This window comes from Pezoporus occidentalis, unplaced genomic scaffold (genome assembly GCF_034315485.1).
Source record: "Pezoporus occidentalis ecotype Australia unplaced genomic scaffold, CSIRO_AGI_Poc_V1 ctg11, whole genome shotgun sequence".
Taxonomy (NCBI): Eukaryota; Metazoa; Chordata; class Aves; order Psittaciformes; family Psittacidae; genus Pezoporus; species Pezoporus occidentalis.
This window is the reverse complement of record NW_026912886.1, coordinates 8,655,693-8,682,444: the sequence shown is the minus strand read 5'-3', so window position 1 is coordinate 8,682,444 and position 26,752 is coordinate 8,655,693. Positions and strand designations below refer to the sequence as shown.

Below are 26,752 nucleotides of genomic sequence, written 5' to 3'. Positions count from 1 at the left end.
TTTTAAATCCAAGTAATTTATGGAGAATCCCCTGGATTACTCTTCATGGCTCTGCTCTTCAGTATTAAGTTCTAGTTAAATCATTGGCTGCTGTTCTGCTCACCATCTGGCACTCAAAGACTTCTGACAACAGCATCCCTAAGGACAACTCTCACAAGTGCTGCATGTTTGCTACAAGTCAGCCCAGACTATGTCCAGTGGTCTTCCAAATCTTTCTGAAGCTCATTAATTTCTGGATTAAACTGCTTGATGGCTATGGAATTATTTTCATCCACAAATTTCTGTACACCTACTAAGAGTATTTCCTATCTTTTCTACTGCAACTGAAAGCACTAGGCAATTCACAGTAAAAATTATCATGTATATACAAAATGAACAACTGAAAATTATTCAAATCAGGATTTACAGAAAATTTCATACGACAGTCTTACAGGGCTCCCGCAAAGGGGAATACTCGATAACTGTTTCTTATTATATTATATAGTGATTACCATTAATTCTGAAATACATAATAAAACTAATATTCAGTTATTCATATGAATATTCATATGAATGTGTCATACACTGCCTTGCAAAAACTCTTGACTAACACACTGACGTTTATCTCACATACTAGATGTGCAATAAAGCAGCAAAACTTCCAGAAAGTTACAAGTTCTTCTCTCTTAAGCTTACAACTGCACGAAGTAAATTATGCTCAGAGATCCAGATTTCATCCATTATTACTACATATTCCACCAACTACACTTTAGAAGAAATTCTTAATGCAAAGGAACGATGATGGGTTCAGATCACACTGAAGTCACTGAAACTCATACCGCCTTTAAACATAAAAATTAATTTACTTGCAAGAAGACAGCAATTTCTTTTAGATGTTGGAGCTTTACGTTATGTCCACTTCTTTTGATCATGACAATGTAATGTCTTTTTAGCTAAAGATTAGGTAAAAATCACATAAATGACATTTTTTCCAGTACAGTTTTAGGAAACAGCAGAAAGGAAATAGATGAAGTATACTACAATCTGTTGGTTTAGACATCATAAAACAAAGAAACAGTTATCACAGAATTGTACACTGGTTTGGGTTGGAAAGGACCTTCAGATCATCTAATTCCAACCCCGCTGCCACAGGCAGGGATGCATGGTCACACTAGACCATATCATAATTTCCTGCAGAATTCTATGGGAAAAATGCATGTTTCAGGGTGACACCTAAGTAAAAAAGAGAAAATCCTGATATAGAGCTGACTGAGGAGAAAGAAGTACCTGTCCATTTATCTAGATGAAAATGGTACAGCTACTACAGATTTTATATCCCCTTGTGCAGTCATTAATAATTTTAGAAGGCTGACTTTTCTTTATTGCCACTGAAAAATAGAAATGGAATTTCTTCAGCATACTCCATTTATTTATTCAGTAGTATTACAATAGCAATGGACTCAAAGTAACATAAAAAGTTTGCCTCCTACTTCTGACACTGCATTACATCACTGTGACATTTAGACAAAGTTCTGCAAAGTTAGTAGAGGATTTCATTGTAACAAACATCTGATATACAATTTAAACTAAAATTACCTGAAAGTAATCATAACAAATTACTGTATGTTGCTCTTTTACACTGGGTTAGATAAAGACAGAATTCTGAACCTCAGGAAGAGCAAACTGGAACATTTACACTCTGTACATAAACGATAAACTTGCTTTTACTTACACACCTACAGTCAACCATCCTGTTTTAGATGGCTGTTCAATGTAAAAAACTGGTAGAAAGGAGAGAAAGAAACAGCATATACTGAATGAACACCTAATTCTGCACACAGCGATACTTCATAAATAAGTACAGGCATCATTAAATTATCAAGGCCTCATTACATAACTTCAAAAGAGGCCAGTATTGCCCTCATTTTCCACTGGGTTTGGTTTTAGGCATTTTAATATCAAAAGTGAAGGAGATCACACTACACTCTCTTATCAGGGAGCACTGCAGACATTGCAGCAGACATCATTTGTCTACTCTGTCCAACCACCGACTTTCAGAAAATTTACACTTTTATCTGATTTGGTTGGAACTGGCAAATTATTTCAGAAGTTCAGACAGAAGAAACTGGAAAACAAAACATGTTTGCACAACTCTTGTTTCTTTAGAAAACCTGATAAAAACCTCAGGGGCATACAGGTACCATATAAAAGTCAAATTTCAAATCTTTCCAAAGACAGACCTAATACAAGCTGCCAACCTGTTGTAACACAACCATAAATTATTTTCCCATGTATTCCAGTGTTGTAACAGCTGACAAACTTTGTTATTTAAAGAGTAAAAGCAAAAACATATCAGGTTTAGTACAGAATCTATTAAATTTTAAAGTCACCTTCTTAGGAGATATTAGTTGCCAAGAACAGTCTCAAAGGAGGTTGTTTTAATTAAAAGTCCAACCTTTGTTATCATTTCCTGCACACTCTGGACTTAGAATAGCTTTTTGCTTCTCCCAGCCTATGCTTAAGAAGTATTACAAGCACATAGCAGAAATAAGGTAAACTATAAAAACTGCAAAGTCAATTTGCAGCTTTTAAGTAATGTACTAAAAGGTAACATTACCCAAAAGAAGATGACAGAGCATGGACCTACTTTTTTTTGTTCCCCTCTGGAAGTATAAGTCTTGCCAAAATAAAAAAATAAAAATCAAACAAGCAATCTTGAGAAACATCTCAGATTTAACATGCTTAAAACCAGTCTCCTGCCCCAAAGGACGCACATAACCCAGCAGACAGGTCCAGCAGTCAAATATCAGAATATACAAGAACATTTACAGCTTCTCAAAAGTAACATGTAAATGGAAAATAAAACATATATTAATGTTCTTAAGCAAGTAAATACGAAACCCCCTGTCAATCAACACAGTGTATGCATTCTTTGTTCTTCCCTATGCCCAAGCATTCTTACAGAGCATCCTCATGGAATGACTGTTTAAATATGTCACACATTCCACACAACCACCACTCAATTCTGTTAAGCACAATCTGCATTGTGTAACTGCAAATAGCATGCAGTGGCCAATAAAATTCAAAACGTGCTTAGGAACCATATTTATGGCATACTGTGTTTTTAAAACAGTTACATTTTGTTTCATGGAGACAGCTTTTCTTCCTCTTTAAAACTAACCTCCTTTTCTGATCTAATCAAGAACTGCTTCCTTCTATAATCTTAATGATTAAAATATCAAGAAGTACATATTTAGCTATAATTACTATTTTTTAAAAAAATACGGAATCCAACTGTGACTTCAAAAAAAAATTGTTACTACTATCTCATCAGAAAATTACATGGTGCTGATAGTCATTATCTCAAAGAAAAAGTCCTGTGATTTCATTTTAATAGTAGCCAATTAGTAAATTATTTAATAATTCAATATTAAGGCCAGCAAGAAACACTTTACACTCAACTATGGAGCAAGACACCGCAATTTTCAGTTTCCTGGATAAACAGAGAGAAAAGACATATTGTCCACAGTCATCACTAATATGCCTCCAAGTCTCCTAGAAAGAATTCCAAGACAGTCTTCTCCTTTTATAGACAGGACTCTCATGCAATATAATCTCAGAATCTAACTCATCTAAATTTTATTTGAATTTTTGGACCAGCTCTGCATTACTTGGACTATCAGTCAACTGCAATCCTCCATTCAATTTAGTAAACATCTTGACATTTTTCAAACCAGACCGATAATCAGAATTACAGATTTGTTACACAGTATGCATTAGAGTACACAAATGCAATCATATTTGTGTTCTGAAAACCAATAAAATTGACAGCAGCACTTTTTTTATCTAGGCTGAAAATACAACCAGTAAATGACAATGCCTAAGTTATGTACTGAGTGCATCATTCACTGAAATGGTCATACATATATTATGAACCACAATACATGGCAAATTTCTTCAAAATATTCTTTTGTCCATTTGAGGAGCTTTTTCTCTCTTTTAAAGGAATAAAAGTTTAACACATGGCATATAACCACACACATAAAACAGTTCCCTTCTTGAAGGCAGATGACTAAGGTGAAAAGAAAAAACCCACCACTAGTGTATATATCTAGGAATCCAGACAAAGAAGGAATGCTGCGCTGCATCAGGACCTGAGCAAGAACTTCTGTTTCAGATACATTTAAGGACCGAAGTCAAAGCAAAACTGCACCATCTAGCGTCCGGTTCATCCGTAAGTGCAACACATCTTTTCCCTGAACTCAAACTTCGGGCAAGAAAGACTTTTGGTGGAAGAGTCATAGATAAGAATGGTAAAAAAAAACTGAAATAAATCCAGGAAGTGTGTGAAGAATCTAAGATAGTAGTAAAGCTTTCAAATATTACTACACCCACAGTATTTTCTGCACAAAGATTTATACTCAGAATCAGTCTGATTTATTAAAGATAGTATTTTCAATATTACTTCACTGTAGATTGACAATCCCAGAAGAACATAAAATGGCCAGTTAATACAAAAATTGACTACTGAAAATGCTCCAGAGACTTAGAGGGATGCAAGGTTAAGATCAAACCCATTCTTATAAACTCATCAAAAAAGTACACTTCCTCTGTAAAAAAAGCAGATGGCTTCAGCTGAAAGCAGTGCAGTTAAGTAAAATGAAATCAAGACGGATTTATACCTCAAAGAAAGATGATCATTAAACAATAAAAACCTGTTTCAAAAAGATTTAAGGTGTATTAATACTTTTCAGTTCACTGCAAAAAGTCAAGGTTTTGACTGCTTTAATGAACCTATTCTATTTTGCACTTGCAATGGACCGGATGATCACTTAGTTATTATGCCAATTATAATAGGAAGTGTTTCTTGGAGTTGTTATGATCATGCCAACACAACCTTAATGAAAAACTAAGAAAGCATTACAACTCAATCATATTTTCAACCAAACATCCAGAAACAGCATACAATGTATGCATTAGGATGATATATCTGAAAAAAGTACTACTCTCCAACAAATGCACTGTTTACTCAACAACAAATATGCTAATTCTAATATGATTAAAAAATCACCTCATTCAGAAAAATCTCTACTTGCTGAAAAGGTTTTATCTCAACAATTCATGAATTATTTTTTCAGGACTGAAACAACTTATCCACACTTGCAACATAACTTTTTTCCTTAAAGTACCTAATGTAGATCAGAAAGTTAAATGTTACACTTTCTTACCTTGGTTTATTGTGTGGTAACGCCTTTGCATCAACAGCAAACATTTTGGAAACAAAGACAATAACCGGGGCTGTTCCTTCACTACTGCATTTCATAAAAGCTGAAGAAACATAAAATGAAGTCATTTGCAGATTTTTTTCCCAAAAGTGTGGACAAAAAACTATGGCTTTCCATGAATTGTACAGGAATTACTGTTTATTTCTTATTTCACTGGATGATACGCTGAAGAGGAAAAGCAGAAAATTACTGCCCACTGTTTACTTAACACTGCCCATATCTTCAAATCTGTTTCACAATAAAACTAGCAAAATCACAAAAATAGAACTCTTGATAACAAACTACAAATATTCCAACTAAACGTATTGGGTTGATATTTAAAGTTGATCTCACTGGCTGGTTTAGATTAGAATGAAAAACAGAGAACAGCTTAGCATGAAGACCAAGCTATTTATTCAGCACCTCAACATATTCTCTCTCTTTCAAACTAAAGGAGGAAGTCCTGCAAACATACAGGTGCTCATGTCTTCACAAAATCCTAACAATTTAACTGCAAGAATGGATACTCCTGAAAGGATGAAAGAGCTACACAAAACTCTGTCAATACTTATGAAATACCCATAAACTGTTTTTTTCATCCAACTTGAAACATCAAATTTAAAACAGACACAATGTCATTCAAATCTTCTAACAGCATAGAAAATAAAGTGTATTCTCCTACTTCCTCCTCCATCCTGTACACCAAAGTTATTTTCATTACTGCCTAGCAAAGAATTTTTATTTGCCATAGCAAAGTTAAATCACTGACTGCAGTTTTTCCAGCCCCATTATAATTTTATAGCATGGGACTTGGTCATTATCAAACTTCTTATTGCTTACTTTTGCATATGGACATCCCAAGGTTCAACATAACACTGTCTGAATACACTACTAAACCCTTCTTGAAGGGGGACTCTAAGTTAAAGCTGGAAACTGACAGAACTGGACGTAAAATCATTTATCTCAATGTAGTCAATGGTAAAATTTATACTAACTTCAAAGTATCAGGATTTCATATCTTCATTTAACACTCTGGGTAACAAAATCTATTTATTGCTCCAGAAGTCTTTTAGCTCTTGCTTTCATTTGTTAATCTTTTACCATTCTGGAATGCACAAATTAACTAAAAACTCAAGTTATACCTTGAGCTATTGAAATGTTGAAATTCTTAATGTTTGTGGTAACAGCTAAGCTACATCTTACTAACTTATTTTCAGTACACAAACTACTTAGGCATAAATTCAATAAAAAAGGCTTTTTATTTTAAATTATCAAAAGCTGAGTCTAGTTAATCAATACAGTTGTAAAAATGAAATTCAAATTCCAACCTCTCCTGGCAAAATATTAATGATTTTAATACAGAAGCTGGTAGCATATTGAATTCTCAATTACATAACGTCTACATTTAGAACTAAAACCAAGTATTATGCTCATATTCTTCAAAAAGCTCAGCTCCAGAGTCTTAGACCTTACATCACCTGCAGCTGAGTTGTCCAAAACCCACAAATATATGGGACTGAAAAAGAAATACAGGCATAAAAATAAGACATAATACTACTACAGTTCACTGACGAACATCAAGAAAGTTATGACAAATAATTATAAACCTAAGCACAGATTACTACACATCTTATGATCCACAGACAAACAAAACCACCAAGAAAGAAACAACATCCACGTTAATGGGAGAACACCTACTCACCACTCTTCAGTTCCTGAGTTTCTGGTGGCAAAGAATCAAATGTTCTAGCACCAACACACATCAGCTTTTCCACTCTCTCTGCAGTGATGTCAAGAGGACTGGGAAGTTTATTACACACCATGGCTAAAACACACTGCTAAGGATATACATTTATATCTTTATATTTCCTTACTGATTGCTAATGAAAGAAAGACAAATGCTTTTAATGTTCATTTCTCTAAATCAACCTCATGCAGTAACTGTCAGTAACAAAAGACAGCTAAAACTCATCTCTCTCTGTTACAGTGCATGCAGCTCCCTCCCAAGTCAACAATTTCTGGCATTTACCTAAGGGCAGAAGGGATAGTTAAGTAGGGGTGGCTGTTCCTAAGTGCAACTGGGAAACTAAGAATAGCACAACTGGGGCAAAATTTATAGAACTAATTAGGATTTATACATCAATTATTTGTGCATTGCTATACAACATAGTATATTATAATATAAACAATGAGAAGACTGTCTACACTGCAAACAGCAAAGGCTGATCTTGGATTAAGAATGCATACGCCTAAAACTAACACCACATACTTACAGAAGCTCATGGGCAGAAGACCTAAGACACTATTATAAAAAGGAGATTGGCTTATCTTCAGGAAAAACACTAAAATTTGTATATAAAAATTACATAATGAAAGTGTATTGTTAAACTACCTCAAATTTCATAACTTACCTTTCCAAAAAAAAGGCTGTGTATAAAAGCATGAAGTTGGTAGAAATATAACACTAATCGTATGCATGAAACAAGAAAACAGGTCCAGCCAGCACAGGGACAGATGTGAAAAAGAAAACAAACTGTACCAATTCACAGACTGAAATATGTGAATGCTCTCTTTGAAGTCTTGGAATTATCAATAGCACAAAACCTAGTATTTTCTTTAAGGATACAGAGGACTGCATCAGATATTGGTAGCCATTGGCTACAAATGGCATTAAGATGAACTTTAGGGTCTGCATGCCGTGACTCCCGTGCACCAATTTTAAGTCCCAAAGAGGTGACTATCTTTTCAATTTTTTCTTTGTCTCTGCAAAGAAAACAACAGATTAAAAAAACCCAACCCCACAGCAGCAATACATAACAAGCACGGAAAGAGATCCCGTGAAAACTTTATAGATCATCTCACCTTTTCATAACAGCTTCATATAGACTCCATATGTTGTCCAGCACCAACTGCACAAACAAAGGTTTCTTTCCTTTTGACTGGTAGAACATAAACATACAGCTAATTACCAGCAACTCCTCACTTTTAGAATAGGCTTAAGACTGCACTTTTAACTGACCATTATCTTAAGGAGCATGTAAAAACCTTTATTCAAAATTAAAGCAATCATCCATTTCTACTTCAACAGCCTGTATTACAAGAATTGTAGAAGGCACAATATAAACATGACATTTAAAAATGAAGGACAAGGGTTTCAGTTTCAGAAAAGAGCTTGATATATACAGAACATGTCTACCTTGAGCTTGGTTAACACCCTTTTCGTAGCTATTAATCCTCACCCATAAAAAAATATCATTATGAAAATCAGCATTATGAAAATAGGGAAACTCCCTTCCCTCTTAACTTTTACTGGTAGAATCACTTAATGCAAGAGAAATGTACTTTTCAGGTTTTGGTACAGCATTCAGTGGGATTTCATTAAGGCCAAAAAGATTTTCTAAATCCTAAATCCTAATGTAAACGAATATCCTAAATTCTTAGCTGTTGAAGGACTCTTCTAACAAGACAGATTCTGCACTGTTTGCACTGCTAGTCTTCCATTCATCTTGTGTGTTCCACTCTATGCTGAATCCCTGAAGCTGGAATGTCACTCATTTTGTGAAGACAGACATTTAAGAGCACCTTCAAATGAGGTTTCCTCCACCTAGCTTTTCAGCTGTCAATTTTGGAATGTTCTCTTCTCCAAAGGCTGATGCAAGGCTATACTAGGTACTTTATACCTCCATTTATGTCAGGTGAAAAGCTACTAAGGTTAATTTTCAGAATAGACAATGAGGAAGATAATAATAATTATACAAAAAATTAGAAACCAGGTAATATTTCTGATAACCTTCCTACCTGATCACCTTTCATTATCTTCTTTGCTTTTGTATTTAGATAATAATCTCCCCATAAAGTCTTCAGAAGTACTGCAGGCTTGATTCCAATCTTTTGGCTATACAGTTTGGCAAAATGCTCAATGCTGAAAAGAAACAAAATGAATCTTGATAAAAGTGTAACGCTGTTTATATGCACTTATCAGCCTAAGCAACAGACATCTTATGTGAAAATTACACATAAATCTCAAATCCTTGGTTTATACCCATTTTCCTGTTTTCACTTAAGCTCACATTGCTTAACATTTACACCTGCAAAAACACTCAGTCATAACAGCTCAAAAATGTTTGCAGTATTTGTATGTTTTTGTTTTGTTTCAAGTCAGCTTCAAGGTTGAACTTGTTTATTTGAAATAAATATTTGTGCCCTACCCTCCTCCCCCAGTAAAAACTCAAAAGCAGAACACAAAAGTTCTAAATATTTATGTGATTATTCAAATTCATTATATGGAAGATATCCCACAACACATTTAACTATGGTCTGTGACCAGAATGATACAAGTTAAAAACCAAGTCTTCCTTTGAGCCACATCTGAGCCATCAGATGGTGGTAATTATTTTTTCAATTAACTACTTCAGGCACTTCTTGTTGCTTGAATCATTGCTTTAATAATGAGTAAAATCCAGAAAATAATATGAAAACTGTAATGCCAGGTGTTATAAAGCCAATTCTGTCATTCAGTGGTTCACAGGAATCACTAAGAGCATGCTGCTTTCTACCTAAAGAGGGAGTCCTGAACATTCTATGGTTTCCTTGCTGAAAATGCTCATTGAGCAGTAATACGAAAAAAAACCCCAAACAACTAAATCCACGTATCTGCTCCCTGTGCACACAGAAACAAATCTACATTTACAATCAGAACAATCCTATTTACAGACTGTGATATGTGATAATCTGATCTTTGCAATCCAGAATTCTTAAATTTCTACACACCTAAAAAAAGACCTGCCCATGTCAGCAAGACATAAGTTATAAGTGCTGAACCAAGACCAAAAATGAGATTTTTGTTTTCCAGAAACTAATCCAAACTCTGAAGAGGGGGAGAACTTGTGCCAGCTACTCCTGCATATGTATTTATGGCAATTTTCAACACCTGAGGATTATGAGAAAAGCATATGTACTAATAGCACTGGATGAGGCTGGCACTTCCTAATGGCTTAATTTTTTTCCATCCCAACAAGTAATAGTATCTTTAGGAACAGAACCCACAACCATGTAACAGTAAAGGCTTGCCCTGATTAAGAAAATGCACAAATGATGCGTATTTCACTACAGGGTACTGCTGGCAGTCCAGAAGTACCTCTTGAAACTAATTAAGGAAAATGTGAAAATGTTCCTTTTTCTCCTCATTATATTATTTATCAGAACCAGGGCCCACCAGTTCATAATATGAAACAAAGTAGTATCAGAAAGCCAACAATCTTCATTCAGCTCCAACAAACATTAAAACATTTTCAGGCTGTGAGGGGAAAATGGAGAATTAGGATAGGTATCAATAAGGAAACTAGCAGAGAGGAGTCCTGTGATTTGTCCAAGCCTTATGCACACTTTGTGTGGGATAGGGAACAGATTAACACAAATTAGTCAATTGTGTAATATATGCACAGAATGACCTAGCAGCAGAATACTAACATCCCTTATGCCCAAGTTAGATACATAAAGGTTTTTGGCTGATATACAATCTTGTACAGGGATAGTTCAATTAATATAATCCTTAAAAAGCTTCAAGAAATAAAGTGGAAGGGGATTAAAATTTGGGGAATCTTAGCAAACATGTTCTGTAATCTCATATTCGATAAAAGAATCATGGGTTTTTAAGTGCATCTTATACCAGTATAGTATTGGCAAAGAATAAACAGAAAGCCTATCAATCCTCTCCAGCATACCAATATTCCAATCACAAAAGTAAGGACAGGTCATATCTGGCCCATTTCTTCTCTGCATCTGAAGCTAAATTATAACCAATATTTAGATTTCAGCCTTATAGGAATTCTACAAGTAAGGTTCAAGGTACCTGACAAATATTTGAAGTGGCAGAGGCATGGCAAACACAAAGAAACAACCAAAGCTTGGACAGTTATCATTCCACCCTAAATCATTCATCACACATTTCACTCTGCAGAAAGAATAGTTACCAACATACACCAAGTGCTAAAGGTTTTGGGGGAAAAAATAATAAAACACCAGAAAATCAGCACAAGGCTTATCCCTGAAACCCACAAATGACAGACTCTCAAGCCCTTAGCACTGTTTTAGAGAAATTTTCTTCTCTGCCTCTCTGTCTATACACCAGTGTTATAACAAATGAGATGCATAACCTGGAAATACACCAGACAGTAAACCCCCGTGTCTAGCAGTTCAAATTGAAGTATTTTTCTGCCAAACTTGTGGCAGAAAATTGGTTTGTTTCTCCAGCTCACATTTGTACTAAATTTAATATATATCTACAGAGAAATCATCATCAGAAGTCATGAAAGGAAGACAACTACCTGAAGTATCACTTCTGTGGAAATAACTATTATACTCACCTACCATTTAAGAACAACATGCTTGCTTTCTCATTACAAAGGTGATCACAGGGTGTTTATGACCACATGTTTATATCAGAATGTAGTTCTGTAACCTATAAAATCTTAATAGTTGATCATTTACTTGCAAATATCAAGTACCTTGATCTAAAGAAAAGCTTCTAAATTGCTTTTGAGCTTATAATTCTACTTATTGCAACAAAGAACTCCAGTGCATCATTTTTTTAAGAAGCATTTTTCTTAATGTTTAGCATTCCTTGGCAGCACACTTAGAATACTTATGCTAAACCTCGGCCACCTCTGAACTTCCTGAAACAAAAACTTAGCTATTTGTTTTCATTTATTCCCTTCGACAGGCTCTGTCAGTATCCAAAACAAAAGTAGACTGCAAATTGTCCAGTCTTTATCTACATAGGATAAAAAAAAAAAATACTCTAAATAATTTCAACATCCGCTTAAGAAAATGTTCATATTCTGACTCCAAACTTCAGTAAGTTTGTAACAGTTACATCCCAAACATACTGTGTAACAACAGTTTATCACCATAACTCATTTTTTCCATGGAATGTCAATGCAAGTCAGGAAAGCTAAAGCTTATAGATATCAAAATACTGTTTCCCTGCACATCATAAAACAGAATAGTAACTGCGGCACCATATGGAAATGGAGGACTTCTGGCAAGACATGCTAATGTGCAGATCACCAAAGGTATCAAAAAAAAATGGTATTGCTTTCAAAATGCCTCCCCTCAAACACGCCCTCTATGAAAAGGTTATCTTTCAGGCTAAAGAACATGTCAGAGCCTGAAGATTTGTTTTTAACTTCATAACACACACTCTGACTTTTCATTTTATAAATTATTATTATTCATGACAGATAGTAAAACTAAAATAGCACATTTTATTTTCCCTCTCTGCTGCATTGATAAGAAATGTTTGTGTTAGACTACAAGTTACACATGGAACCTTATTTAAGAACTTAACTTTGACTTAAAAATCCTAGAGCTAATTTTTTCCTGAAGGATTTACAATATTAAACATATGCACTGTATTACTGAGTACATCTTTTTAATTGTGTTTTCATGATGAAGACAACGACTCCACCTTGTGGATAACAATCAGAACACGTGTAATCTCTACACTAGCCCACTGATCTTTGATACTACTAAAAACGGGTCTGAAAAACAGAACTGATCACAAATTCAAATACAGCACTCCAGAAAATTTTCTGAAATTGTTCTATCACAAAATTCTTATGTTCATATAAACATCCCTGCAATGTTCTTTAGCAACTGCTGAAACAGAAATATAAAGATACTAGATAAAGAGAAAAGAAATGCACCTGCATGAATGAAGAACAGAAAAAAGCTAGATTAAGAGTAATCAGCATAAACACTTCAGGACAGATGATGTGCCGTTTCAAGGACAAGTCAAAGCCTGGTAGAGAAAAAACAGATCACAGTAATGCTGTGACCCAGAGTTGTACCAGACCAAACTGGACAGCTGAAACTGCTGCCCTTACACCAGTTGCTTGCTATAAATGTCACTGTCCCTGTAGCCGAAGGTCCAATCTGCATGTGAAACAGCTCCTTTACTGCCAGTTTTTGGCCTATTACAGCCTATCAAACATCAGCAATTAATAAAACACTAAGTTTACTAGGCTAGGCTGATCACTATATGGGCTCAGCAGCTTCTGTGTGAGTAAAACAAGGGTCCCTATCACACAGATCTCAAAGCTGGCAGTATTTTCAGCTGTACAGTGTTAATAATACATTAGAACTGATTATATACAATTGCATATCCCAGAAAAACAAAAATAAAAGAAACTTCAGAAATATAAAACAACTGAAAATACTTCAAGATTAACCACTATCATTAATTAAAAAGTCATTAACTAAACCCCAGGCTTACCCAAAACCCCAGCCATCAATTGCACTGGCAAACACCACATTTCCATGGTCTGGTGAAAAATAGAGATGTGAATCATCAGTATCTTCCAATCCAGCACTCCAGTCATAAATTTGATCTCCTGGTGCAGTGTCTGAAACATTTTCACTTTCTGTTTCCTTCTCAGCTCTTTCTTCTAAGACTTTAGAGGTAAAGAGTGCTCCAGTAACTGCATTGATCTACAGAAGGATACATAAAACACCCCAAGATTCAATCACTCTTTCACAGCCCTTGCAATTAAAATGCAATTCCCTCTCCCCACCAAAATATAAAGAGAAGTTTGGCTTTTTTAAGATAGCATGCCTGTGATTCATTTTGCAATTTAAAGCACAGACCTTGTGTCTAATCCTGCCCATTTGAACAGAAAAGGGAGTGTGATGAGACTAAAATTTTGACTTAAATACCATGTACATTCCAACTCAAAGTCAGCCACATCAGGACTGAATGAGATATAGAGTACCATGTGTAACACACTTTGTGTCTCAGAACAACGAATGGCAAAACAGAAACTTGTTACTGACAACAAACAAACAACAGGAGGACAAAGAGCAACCAGGCAGATAAGTTCTTAAAAATAAGTTCAGGGGGGCAACCAAATCACAAAGTTTGAAAATAACTTGATTTATGACTTGAAAGATGAATTAACTTCATGCCTGCATAAACCCATCAATATCAGAAGCAGCTGAAGCACATTATTTGTCTATCTTCAAAGAAGTTGAGCCAATTTAATAGGAAGAATAAAACATTCAGCATATTATTTCTAAAAATGAAGGCTCTTCCTGATGACCTGTCAAGAGGCATTTAATACTCTTCTCTATCATGGGCATTCTGAATAAAAATCAAGTCTGACCAGAAATGAATGTATCTCAGTGTTTAATATTAGACTAGACGTTATGATGCTTGAAAAAAAAGCATCATAATGCTAGACTAAATTTATTGCAGCTATAAAGTAGTGAAAATCACAATGTCTCTCAATTCGAAAATAGAGAAAAGGGGGAAGAAGAAACCCTCACCAAAATCTGCTGTGTGAACATGACACAATAGCACCAATACCTGTTCTAAGATGTTCTTAAGGTGTGAGTATGCTTCCTGAGGGGTGAGCTTGAGCTCCACAATCAAGCGATCAATTTTATTGATCACCAATACTGGACGTATATTTTCTAGCCATGCTTGCCGCAGAACTGCTTGAGTCTATTAAGAAGGAAGTTGTTAAGAAAAAAAAAAAAAATTACAGAAAGCTTGATACCACAAAAGTTAAAGAAAATTACAATATAATTCTAAAATTTAATTAAACAGATAGTAAAGGACAGCTTGAAAGTCAAACCGGAAATTTGATTACCTAGCGTTAGTTATTATAAAATTCTGCAGAATGGCAGTTTCATAGCAAAAATGCTCACAACAACATAGCACTCTTTATAAAAAGCCATGAAAAAAGCCATATCAATGTTATTTTGCATATTTCTTCAATACCCTAAGAGCACACATAAGGATACGAAATTAATTCCACTTAAGACATTCATTTCTTTTCAATACAAATGGTCCACTACCTAAGAAGTAGGTAATACTGTTTCAACCCTATGCCACTAGACCCACTCACCAGCACTGCTCAGTTTTTCAGCACAAGTCTGAAACTAACTACCCCTTCATACCTCAAGTACACTGTCATTTATTAAAAGTTTTACAAAATTTCTTAAACCAGCTCATCTTTTATTTCTACATAATACACTTAAGACTTTGCTTTATCTTCTCTACCTTCTTTCTCTATTTAATATATTTTATTTCACCTGTGGACAGACCCCTTCAACAGCATCCACCACTATGATGCAACCATCACAGAGTCGGACAGCAGTAGATACTTCTGAAGAAAAATCCACGTGCCCTGGGGAGTCTATTAAATTAATCAGATACTCCTCATTACCTAGGATCAAACAATAAATTAGTATTTCAGAGCACTTTTCAAAAACATTTTTCAGCCACCTGGTTACACTGCTTAAGCTATTAGTAATTTCTAAGGACCAGATCTACAGTAACCATTACACTTAAAAACTCCAATAAAGCAGGACAACTGTGAGCAGAGTAACATCTGGTGGCTTTGGTTTAATTTCACTCTTTATGCCAGTCTTCATCTTTTAGTACCCAACTACCTTCAGGAATTTAAAACCAAAACCAAACCAAACAACCAAAAATCAAAAACCCTAACCCTGAACAAGCTTATAGTAGCATTACAAGTAGATTGCTAGCTAAAACAAAACTGACTGCATTAGTCTGCATTTTAAAGACTCATCATGACAGAATGTCATTAAAAAAAAAACGTATTCTTGATCAAATACCTCATTTCAATCTCGTGTTCTTTTTAAAACATGGTTTTGACTCCATATTAGTAGAATGTCTTCAAGATACCAATACAGGAGAAGTTTTTAATATTTTCTATACTACTTCCAAAAAAAAAAAAAAAAGAAAAAAAAAGAAAAAAAAGCTGCTTAGTGGAGACTCCAGTCAACTCTTAATGAACTCACTACATTTATCATCAGCCATAACCAAAGTAAGATTTTAACTTTTCTGTTTAAGCAGTTATACTGGAGTCTAAATTTCAGTACAACAGAAAAACGACAGAAAAAACAACAGACATAAGAAGTTTTAACCATTAAAAGTAATGGTCATTTCAGAGTCAACAATAAAACAGCCAGTTTACAATAGTAAGCTGGAAGATTGTTGATTTCAACTATTTTTTATAATCAGCTGTAGATGAAATGGAATGACTAACAGTGGCTTTTCTGTTCATACAAACAGCTATTCTTTTTCCTGTACAAGCCTGTTAGTAATGTATTCCATGTTTTCCCTTTGCTTAGCTGAGAATAAGACTAGTGAGGAACATGGAGTCATAAAAAAGATGACACTGTAACTACACTATAAAAAAAAACCTCTGAACAATTTATAGCAGTGTAACAGGCACCTTGACACAGAGGTATACTAAACTACAAAATCACCTTAAATTTGTTGGGTTTTAAAAGAAGGTCTTGCCTTCAAGCAACGTTAGTTCAAGATTTAAGATAAAAATATGATACTAAGATCTAAAATAAAAAGATAAAGGCAACAGAGATATGATTGAAGATGGTGTCTGTAATCCTGAGACAGAACTTTTCTTGGCTAACAGTTGAATGAATAGATGCCTAAGCCCTTGCAGCATCATAGCCTAGCACTGAGAAACACAAAAGGAAAAGTGCCATACAAAAAGATCTCAACAAAACCAAAGAAAAGACAGGGAAAATTACCCAAAATACGTATTAAAGCTTATACTCACCAGCGGCAACAACTTACCTTTCACAAAGTGCAGTGAAATTGCACTAGATTTCATGGTTATCCCTCGGATTTGTTCATCTTCTCTACTGTCTAGGTATCTCAGCTGAGTACAGAAACAGAAGAGATGATAAATCTGTAGAATTATCTTCACAAGCCAAAAAGTACGACTGTGAGAAAATGAGGTTGAGCAAGACTAAGAGAATTTCCTTAATTATCTCTGATTCACAACTGCAGCATGTACACACCAGAAGTTTGTTATAAATGACAGTATAAACACTACCTTGCCTGCCAAGCGGCTGGAGATTATTCCATTGCTAGAAATTAGACAATCAGCTAGAGTAGTTTTGCCTGAAAAGAAAGAGTTCAAATTAATAGAGACAGTGGAAAAGGATACAATGATATTATGAATGGTGACAACATCTTGTGTTCTAAGATACCAACATTAATAAAGGCTTCAAAATGCCACAAAAGTACAACTTAAAATGAAACTGATTATTCAACTTGACCTGTTAGGTACACACAAGCTTATTTTTGAAGAGTGGACGTCAACTTTACCCTCACATGACTGGAAAAAAGTTGAAATAACAAACAACAGAAGTACATCAGAACCTTAACAGATCATGCAACTAGACACATTTCCACCTACGTAACAAACGTCTTCCCTTAAATAAACATGGAAACATAACACCCATGTATATTGTTTATGCCAACATTCAGCATCACAGAAGTAGAAAACATTCAGTTTCAACTACTCGGAATCATTAGTGTAATGCTCTCTTAAGTTCTAAAAAGCTGCAACAGGGCAACAGAAATGGGCATAAAGCAAATTTATTTCTCAGGATGAGGATTAAGGCAGTTTAAAGCTAAAGCTGTGAAAACCTATTGCTTTAAACCAGTGACCCAAACATCTCACCACCATCACGCACACACTTTTCCTCACGAGGTGCTTCCTACCAAGCACGAGCACGTCTTACCATGATCCACATGGGCCAGTATACAGATATTCCGGATTCCAGAAGTGTTCTTCTGGAGGCCAATCATCTTTCCCACACTTGTGAGGACCATGGCTACCTAACTGCGAACGGAGGGAAGTGTTTTACTTAGGAGACAACTTAAGAAACAGCCTTTTTATTTTAACTGCTGCGCCACTGCGGCTGTTACTCATGGGTGAAACCTCCGGCACAAGGATGCGTCACGCCGCGCCGCTCGGCCACCATGTGCCCTCCGCCGGGACAGCTGAAACTGACAGGGCTGGGGCCGCGATTGCTCTGAACGCGCACCGGGAGGTTGCCGTCGGTCAGTTTCTCATCTCCTACGCTCGCACAGCCCCGCGGCTCTGTGCACCCGAAGCTGCCCCGGCACGTACAACCGTCCGCGCCTCCCACACAGCGGCACCGCTGCCACCGCCTCCCTCGGCGCTGCTCGCACCCTCCCGCGCTTCACCGGCGCACAGCCACCACAGGGGCCGATGCCCAGGAGAGGGACTGGGAGCTGCCCTGGTGTTCCCACGCCTCCACCAGCCGCACCGGGCGCGAGTGCCTTAAGGGTCTGAGGTGAGGAAGGGGGAGGCCGCGCCGCCCGCCCCCCGCGGCCCCTCACCGGTGCGTGTCGGGGGGAGCTCCCCCCGCGCTCCCTAAGGGCTCCGCCGCCAGCACCCGGAAGCCCGCGCGCATCCCGCTCCGCCCCGCCCGTGCGTGACGCCGGACGGAAGCCGGCGGAGGCCGCGCACGGCGGGGACGCCGCTGTTGCCGCGCAACGCAGCGCTTCCCTGGTTACCGGCCGGAGCGGCTCGGGCAGCATGGGGCGGCCGCGGTGTCTGTGCGAGATCTGCACCTGCGGGTAAGCTACGCCGGGGTCCCTGGGAGCCGGTCACCCCCGAAGGGTCACCCCCGAAGCGCTACGGCCCCACAGAAGTACCCCCTTGTCTCGTCCCCCTCACCCGCCCCACTCCCGTGCCGGGCCGTGGATAGCGTCCTTAGCGGCGGGACGGCAGAAACATTCCCGTTTCAACAGCTTCTGGGTTCCGCTTCTTCCTAAAGGAGCCTTCTCGGTAAATGTGAAGCAGTATGTTTGTGCTTAAATAGGGTAGGGAAAAAAAAGCAGATCTGGAAAGCATTAAAGGCTGTCAAAGCCAACTAGACAAGACCGCAGGATCAGGCTTCCCCATGAAGCAGAATCAACCTTTACTGAGAGCTCCGAAAAACCCTCAAAAGAGTTTGTTTGTTTGTTTTATGGAGAAATCAACCTTGACAGAAACCTGTGCAAGAACTCTGGCCTTTAAAATATATCAATATATTAAAATTATAATATATTTTATATATATATATATTCTATGATTCTATGATTTAATATATCGCATCCAGTAATAGTCTCCACTTGGAAGAAAAGCCCCACTATTCCTTTAAGTTCTATGATCACATATGGAGACACACAGCTCATCATCCTGCTGTAGCCTCTCTGCCCCAGGAAGGCTGGTGTGAGAGGGTACAGCAGGCAATTTTCTTTATAAATCACTTTTATGGTGGTATAAGCATTATCATCAATGGCACAGGTAAAAAAAGTTCAAGAGTCAGGTTTCCCAAAATCATAAGTGATTTAAACCTTGCAAAAGTCAGATAGATGGTCATAGGTGTGGAGTCAGTACTGTTAATATTTTCAATTTCTCATATTTCTACGTTAAAAATTAAAGAAATAAATGAACTGGCGAAGAAAAAAACAAACAGACCAAACCAAAAAAAATAAATAAAAAAGCTGAAAAATACTCATCCTAGGATTCAAAGATTCAGTTCTTAATAGTAATTATATATTTTATTTTTTAGTATATATATTTTAATATTAATATTTTAATATTAAAAGAAAAAAATCTAACTACTACATACATACGAGAGTCACCATAAGATCACAAGAGCGTGAAGTACTGGGCCAACCCTATGGCTGCAGGTGGCACCATGAACTACAAGTTTCATTTTGACATTTGTAGGGCAGACATGGCACAAGAAGTCTGTCTATCTGTTCATCATGGGGTTTTTTTATCTGTATGCAGGCGCAAAAGACAGACAGCTGCGAATGTCCTTTTTGGCCAAGGCTATAGATGCAGTTTGTCCCATAAATTAACATTATATTAAATACATTAACAAAGAACTGGAACACATTTTTTTCACAATGAGATAGCAAATCTGCATCAGCCTCAAGTGTAGAGATGGCGAGAGCACAATCTGACAGCACAAAACATGGTTAAATTCAACCAAAAACTTTCAATTCAAAAACCCAGATTAACAATATAAATAAGTGAATAAAACATGCACAAAAGTTACAGTTTAAAGTAAACATAATTGAAGTTCATACAGTCAATAAAATCTTAACCCATTATTGGCTTAGGCAGCACATGGTGTTTGCTTCACTGTAGTTACAGTGTTTCTGTTTTTAAGGGATGACTGGTTGCTTGGCAGTGTTACCTGGATATGGCCACACATACGCGTTGTAGAAGAGGTTTCAAAGCAAAGATCTAATCATAGAACCATAGAACAGTTAGGGTTAGAAAGGACCTTAAGATCAGCAAGTTCCAACCCCCCCCTTTCTCAGTGTCAGCCTTTCCCCACTCATTGCACTTATATTATTATAAAAGTCTAGATTCCTGAATAAATGCCAGTTAAAATAAAGGAAGATTTCTCTAAAATACAGGGTGTTTAAAACTTTGTACTGACCACACATAAATATACACATGACAGATAAAAACTATCAGGTCTGCCTTTCCTACTAGGAAAGTAGATGAATCTCAAAAATACAGTGTCCATACATAATTTCTGTCTTTCAGACCATAGCATGTGAACTGGGAGTTCAAAAAATAAAAAACTTTGAGTAGTGCTTGTTTAGGTGTTTTAGTAAGTTTTTGTTTAAGTGCCGAGAAATAGCATACACTCACCTCCTTGTTTTCTTGCCCTTCCTGTTCTTTCCATTTTCCTTTCCCTGGTATGTTCTGAATAGGTGTCTCAATTGTTACTTGACTATCTGTTGACTTGATTGAAAAGCAGTAAGCACCTGAGGCTTTGAAAGGTTCTGGCTTCTTATACAGGGCTACTTCATTTATCATCTGTTGAACTACTGAGCTGGCAAAGTCAGGCAGCCCAAACTAATACCAGCTCTAGGGATTTCCAGTTCCAGATAACTTCTTTCAGTGTTTTCTTGATTGGTTGGTTGGGTTTGGGTTGGGTTTTTTTTTCATTTTACTTTTCCTAGCAGGATTCCTTCACGTCTGTTTCTGTATTCTATTTTATCTTGCTATAATTTATTGTTTTTTTTCATTTTTGGTATTCACTGTGAGAAAAATTTCAGATCTTTCAACTAGCTTCCTGAAACTTGAACTTATTCATGCCCAGTAAGAGCTGCACTGGTTTGCCCTTCTTCTCATTTTTACTATTCATGTACTGAATTTTAGAAAATACATTTATTTTAAACATATATTTATTATTATATCCCTTTGTTTATATCTGAACCAGTATTGCAAGCTGTCAGCTGCAAATAGGAGGAACATTTTTCATGATATATCTCCTTAAAAGAGAGATTAAATAATAATCACATCAGCCAAAATAAAATTTTAAAATTATGCTTGAAACAAACTGCTAGAGATGTGTTATGCAAATTAGAATAACAAGGTTTTCACAGCAATATAGAAAATAATGGGTACATTTTAATTTCATGCAAAATTTACTCAAAACGACAGGTATAAGTAGTAAATTAAGTCATGATATATCTCTTAATACCTTTTAACACAATGGTGTCATTAAAATAGGCAATGTCAAGCAGGTGCAATTGAAATAAAACCTACTAAGAAAAACAGATGTCATTATTTATAAACATAATTTTGGATTGAGGATTTAGTCAGCCCTTTTTATTAAAAAATAAGGGTTGAAAAATCAGAAATGAGCTGCAGAGCTCTAGGAGCACAGAGGAGATTTCACACCCCTACAATTTTAATCAAAAAACATTAATCAAGAGTTGTGGTGAAAATAGGTGAGCAGAGGCACAGAAATAAAGACAAGCAATGAGAGAAAACAGTCAAAAAGAGGCAATATGAGAGGATAAATGAAGCATAGTTATTTTTACATGTAAGACTAGCACTATTACTAAAGATTAAAAAAAAGAGAGGAAGGTGCATCTTGGTGGTAGCATCATCTAGAGGCCTGAGATCAGCTGTATCCATCCTTCATATTCTGTATTAAGGACTAACTTGCATGCTGATGCTGTTCGTTACTGCATAAGTATACTGTGCTCTGGGACCTATGCCATCAGCACAGGATTTTGGGGTTTTATCACTCAGAAACCATTTTAAGCACAGCGACTGACATTGTTCTATCTTCCACATCCGTTATCCACTCCATAGAGTATGTTTTTTTCCCTTAAACGAAACTATTCAAAATTATCTCATCTGATGTGTTTTACCCAGGCGCCATCGTTGCCTTCATAAACCCACAAGGATTTATGATAATGGACAACAGCCATGCCTCACAACAGAGTATGTGGAAAAATATCCCAAGTATAGCAACATCTCTCCTCCCTGGAGCTTTAAGCCAAAACAAGAGTACCAAGTGCATCATGGGAAAATGGAAGGAATTACAACATTTAAGTAAGCTTTTTGAAGCAATGTGTTTCACAATTGTTCCATAAAGTTTTTCTTTTTTTCTTTTTTTAAGGGGGGATTGAACATTGTATTGTAATCATTTTCAAAATACAATCATTGCATCTTTTACGCTTTTAGCGTATATAAAAGTGTAAATTTTGAGTATAGAAATACTGTTACCACAAAAAGGTCACTGAAAAACCATGAAGCACTCATACAACAGGATTTCCATGCTTTAGAGAATCCTGTCACCTATAAAGATAACCAAAAATTTTTATTCTTGTTTTCAGCCTGTTTTGGAAATCCAGATCTCGTCTAGCATGAACAAGCTGGCAAGCTGGGGAACTTTCTGTAATACATGTGTGGAATCTGAGCCTGGGAGGAAATTAAACCTTAAGTTAAAAGATCAGAGATTTTTTTTCTTTTTATTTGGTTCAAACACTTCTAAATTATTAGATGTTTGAAGAAAACCATCTCTAAAGCGGTTCAGTAGGTCTCTCCTGTCAGTGTACAAACTGATAAGCTTACAAAATTAAACAGCATCTTTCAAGCAGTTAGGAAAAAGACATCACTCATTCCTTTTCAATAATGTGACAGGAGCACAAACCTTTTTACTTTTAATACATTTTTTTTTCCTTTCAGCTACAAGGACAAGAGGTGAAACATCATGTAATTATTAAAATGGCCAAATGCATTCTGCAAGATTGGCTGTGTACTGCATATACTTTTAAAGTAATGTACCAAAATTTTATGTGCTATGGTTTTCTTTCCTCCTTGCTATCCCTCTAACATATGGCTTCAGATTGATTTTTCAGAGTAAACATTATAAGTTCTCATTTTTTCCACATAATGAAAAAATTGACAAAAGTGCCTCCATCAGAAAAAAAAAAAAAAGTTTTTTAACCAGTGTTTCTCTTTTTCCCCATTTCAGATCTGATTATTTACCATACAATATTGTGAAGCGACATTTTCAGGTACAAGAAGAGTATAAACCAAAGACAGGAGAGATAGAACTGGGAACCACATACCAGAAAGATTACAATGCTCATAAAATAGAACCAGTGACATTAGTAAGACCTCTAGAGAGAAAACACACTACAGGAGGAAAACTGGATACCATACCAACCTATCAAGGTAATAATATATGCCACCTACAGAAAGAGAAAAAAACAAAATGAAGGTAGTATTCTGAATTACCTATATCAGAAACTGGATTTTTTTAGTTTGGGCCAGAGAGTAAGACATCATAGAAAGCAGGCGATAAGGCCTCAAAATGGTCAGCACTCTAGAGGTGATGTTTACTGGTTCTACAAAAAGCCTTTGCTAAGGTTTTCTTGGCTAAAAGGAGAGAAACGCTAACTTATGCTTGGTTAGATTATCTCAGGCAAAAGTTGGTTGTAGTTAAAGTGCCAAACTAGTTGAAATAATAAGAATCAAATATGGCTATTAGAACAGAAAGATTGAATACTTCGTGCAAAGTGAGCAGAGGAGAGTACAGAGACAGAAAGAGTTGGAAGGGTAAAACTTAGGGAAAAGACTTAAAAAAAAAGTTATATTTCACTAGTTCCTTTAAGCTTAAGCTTATGCTAGATAGAAATGCATTTGTATAAATACATTCTAGTTATATTTACTAATTGAAAATAATTTATAAGGAAATTTAAATACTCTATTTAGCCTACACACAAGTAGGCTATTTTCTATACACACTAAATATGTACATGCAACATTTTCCTTGAGGATATAGTCAAAATAGGACATCATGTACATTTTTTTGTCTTTTTTTATCACACCAATAATAGAAGACAGTTTTGTCATATCACAAACACGCAGAAAACATTCTATTCTCACTTACCTCCATTGTATTTGTTTTGCAAGATTTAATACCAGAATAATTGGGCTTAATTTTAGAGGAATGGTCTTAAGTAATTGCACTTGTATGGTGAAGTTTTGGTTTTGCTTTAAAGATGACTACAGGTCATGGGAAGTTCAAAGAAGGGAAGCTACTAAAGCGGTATGTATATACCACCCACCTACCGAGAAGTTTGGAAATTCTACTACATTTCAAGATGACTTTGTTCCTAGGGAATTGAATCCCAGACAAAGTTTTAAACCTCCTTGTGTAGCCAAGCTTTCAGATGTGCCTTTCAATGGTGCTACCAGCCATCGCACTTCTTATATTGCTCATCAACTGGAACCAAAATTCATAAGACCAAAAGAAGAGTACAAGCCAAGCAACCAACCCTTTGTAGATCTCACAACCCACCGGAATGATTTTAAAGGACTACCTGGGGAACTTGCAAAAAGCTGCAAGCCTGAAATTGCAAAAGTTGGCTCCAATGCTCGTTTTAATGGAATCACTGAATTCCAGGATCGTTTTCAGCCGTGGCTGGTCTCCTTACCTGAGGTCCGCAAAACCAGAGAGTATGTTCCACCCCCAGGCAGCATCGATTTTAACTCCACAAGCCGTCTTGATTACATTAAGCATGAAATTTCTCCTGCTTTCCCCATAAGACCAGCTTCTAATAGAAGAAGAACCAATGCCCCTTTTCAAGGGAGTACTACTACGAAAGAAGACTTTAAAGCTTGGGGTACCTGTCGGCAAGAGATTATTAAGAAACAACAGGAAATTCAAAAACCCATGGGAAAATTTTATGATCTAACTACATTCAAATCTCATTACATACCACATCAGATCACTCCAGTACAAAGTTTCAAACCTGTACATGCTATAGCTCTTAATTCAGGTCCTTTTCAAGATGAAACTATGTATCACACAGAATATACTCCAAAGAAACCAGAGATCTGCCCAGCAAATTATCCATCTCCTCCAGGTTATGTCTATGTAAACACAGATTCTCATGGTCACAAATTCTTTCGCCAGTGTACTCCAGAATTTTCCAAGTCAGATAGTAATCCTATTCCAAAGGAAATAGCTGTTGTGTCGTAATACTGAACTGCAGTATTTCAAGCACCCTGTTTAAAGAATTGAAGCTCTACTCATTTTTTTCTTTAAAATAACACTGAAAGCAAACAATGCAAATTTTGCTTTTAAAATTATTTAAACTAATAGCTTGAAGGAAATGAAAGCAAAACCAGAAGTTTATTACAAGAATAATAGAAATTTGCCAAATTTTATAGGAATAATGCACCTTATACAGAATATATTCTTTTTCTGGTCACGAATTCGAGTTTCCTTGCCTTCCCAAATTTTATTACTCTCCATCTCAAGCATAGGTATTGTACATTTAATTCTTTCAGATTTTCCACAAATCAAAATTGTATTTAGGAAATAGCAAGTATCTTGTGATCATAACTTCTTTTCATAGTCAGCAAATAATGCTGTTATCTAAATAATTAGCATCAGTCCAGTTTTTCATCTCAATACTTTGAGTAATCTGATAAGAAGATATTTTTTCTTTACACTTTGCTGCCCAAATCATAAGATAGCATCCCATCAGACCTCAGAATTCCTGAAAGCCCGGGTTTAGCATTTGTCATTATTTTTCCTTCATTCAGTTCTGAAGACAGTACAGATTTCTAATTTCTAACAGCAATTAATATGAAGTATCCTTTCTCTGCTCCCGTACACATACCTGAGATCACCCAGACATAAAAAGCAGATCATTAGACTTTGTTTCCTGATTTTCCTGACCATGAGTTTTCAGCCTCACTCCCAAAGGAAACATAGCTTTGGACACACTGTGACCTTCGACCTGAGTAATTTTTAAACCCAGTTTTCAAATTCAATAAAATTTTACAAACAGATTTCAAAGGTGATTGTTTTTCAAGTTTTTATGGTAAATGGTGAGGAAGCAGAAAGAATCAAGCTCAAAATGTTAACATCTTCCTGCTATCTGATTTTTAAAGCCAAGCAGCCTGTTACCACTGCCTGAGTTCACAGCAGAGTCAGTTTGATAGGGAAAATGGCAGAAAACTATACAGGTGTATGCAGAGATAACAGAAAACAGTGTAAACTAAGTTAAAAACAAAAAAATACCAGCCAAGATGCAGGAATCTGTAGACAGCCTGGCTTGAGCCTGTCTGCTCTTCAAAGCATTACTTATTAAAAAACACAGGAAACAAACGTTTTCCAGAAGTCGTACATGCAGTGATTATGCTTCTGTATGAGACATTTAGTATTTTCTCTATGTATCTTTACCTGACTTGGCGAAATCTAAATGAACTTAATTTCAGTCCTATTATGTTCATGATTTAAGCAAGACCCAATAACTCTATGATTAACACTATCATGTTCTATCACAGTTATTTCAGTATGATTTT

General features: G+C 36.2%; 2 protein-coding genes across 4 annotated transcripts in view; one reads left to right on the top strand and one right to left on the bottom strand.

Moving 5' to 3' along the window:
• Positions 1-18,401, bottom strand: part of EFL1 (elongation factor like GTPase 1) — a 76,776-nt gene extending 58,375 nt beyond the window's left edge. The window contains exons 1-12 of one of the 2 annotated variants that reach the window (XM_062629845.1): positions 18,298-18,401; positions 17,829-17,929; positions 17,135-17,202; positions 16,873-16,957; positions 15,339-15,472; positions 14,608-14,745; positions 13,519-13,733; positions 9,042-9,165; positions 8,106-8,182; positions 7,870-8,006; positions 6,946-7,068; positions 5,208-5,307 (exon numbers count right to left, since the gene is read on the bottom strand). In XM_062629845.1, coding sequence (XP_062485829.1) covers positions 5,208-5,307; positions 6,946-7,068; positions 7,870-8,006; positions 8,106-8,182; positions 9,042-9,165; positions 13,519-13,733; positions 14,608-14,745; positions 15,339-15,472; positions 16,873-16,957; positions 17,135-17,202; positions 17,829-17,919 — 1,292 coding nt within the window. In that variant the 5' untranslated portion in view covers positions 17,920-17,929; positions 18,298-18,401. Of the gene's footprint in view, positions 1-5,207; positions 5,308-6,945; positions 7,069-7,869; positions 8,007-8,105; positions 8,183-9,041; positions 9,166-13,518; positions 13,734-14,607; positions 14,746-15,338; positions 15,473-16,872; positions 16,958-17,134; positions 17,203-17,828; positions 17,930-18,282 lie in introns of both variants that reach the window. The other variant, XM_062629853.1, reaches the window with a different exon arrangement.
• A 97-nt stretch (positions 18,402-18,498) lies between these two features.
• On the top strand, positions 18,499-26,317 carry SAXO2 (stabilizer of axonemal microtubules 2). Of its 2 annotated transcripts, XM_062629903.1 has the most exons (4): positions 18,499-18,693; positions 22,298-22,477; positions 23,403-23,605; positions 24,436-26,317. In XM_062629903.1, the coding sequence occupies exons 1-4, from the start codon at positions 18,653-18,655 to the stop codon at positions 25,416-25,418; spliced, it is 1,407 nt and encodes a 468-aa protein (XP_062485887.1). In that variant the 5' UTR covers positions 18,499-18,652; the 3' UTR covers positions 25,419-26,317. The 2 variants fall into 2 exon arrangements, with proteins under 2 accessions (XP_062485887.1, XP_062485877.1); XM_062629893.1 differs by lacking the exon at positions 23,403-23,605 and having other exon boundaries at positions 18,559-18,693.
• Positions 26,318-26,752: the final 435 nt, after the last annotated feature.

Bases quoted from the DNA above. Each gene is read 5' to 3' on its own strand.
- SAXO2 (XM_062629903.1), top strand. From the start codon at position 18,653: ATGGGGCGGCCGCGGTGTCTGTGCGAGATCTGCACCTGCGG. The intron at 18,694-22,297 runs GTAAGCTACGCC...TGTTTTACCCAG, and splicing joins TGCGAGATCTGCACCTGCGG to GCGCCATCGTTGCCTTCATA. The intron at 22,478-23,402 runs GTAAGCTTTTTG...TCCCCATTTCAG, and splicing joins GAAGGAATTACAACATTTAA to ATCTGATTATTTACCATACA.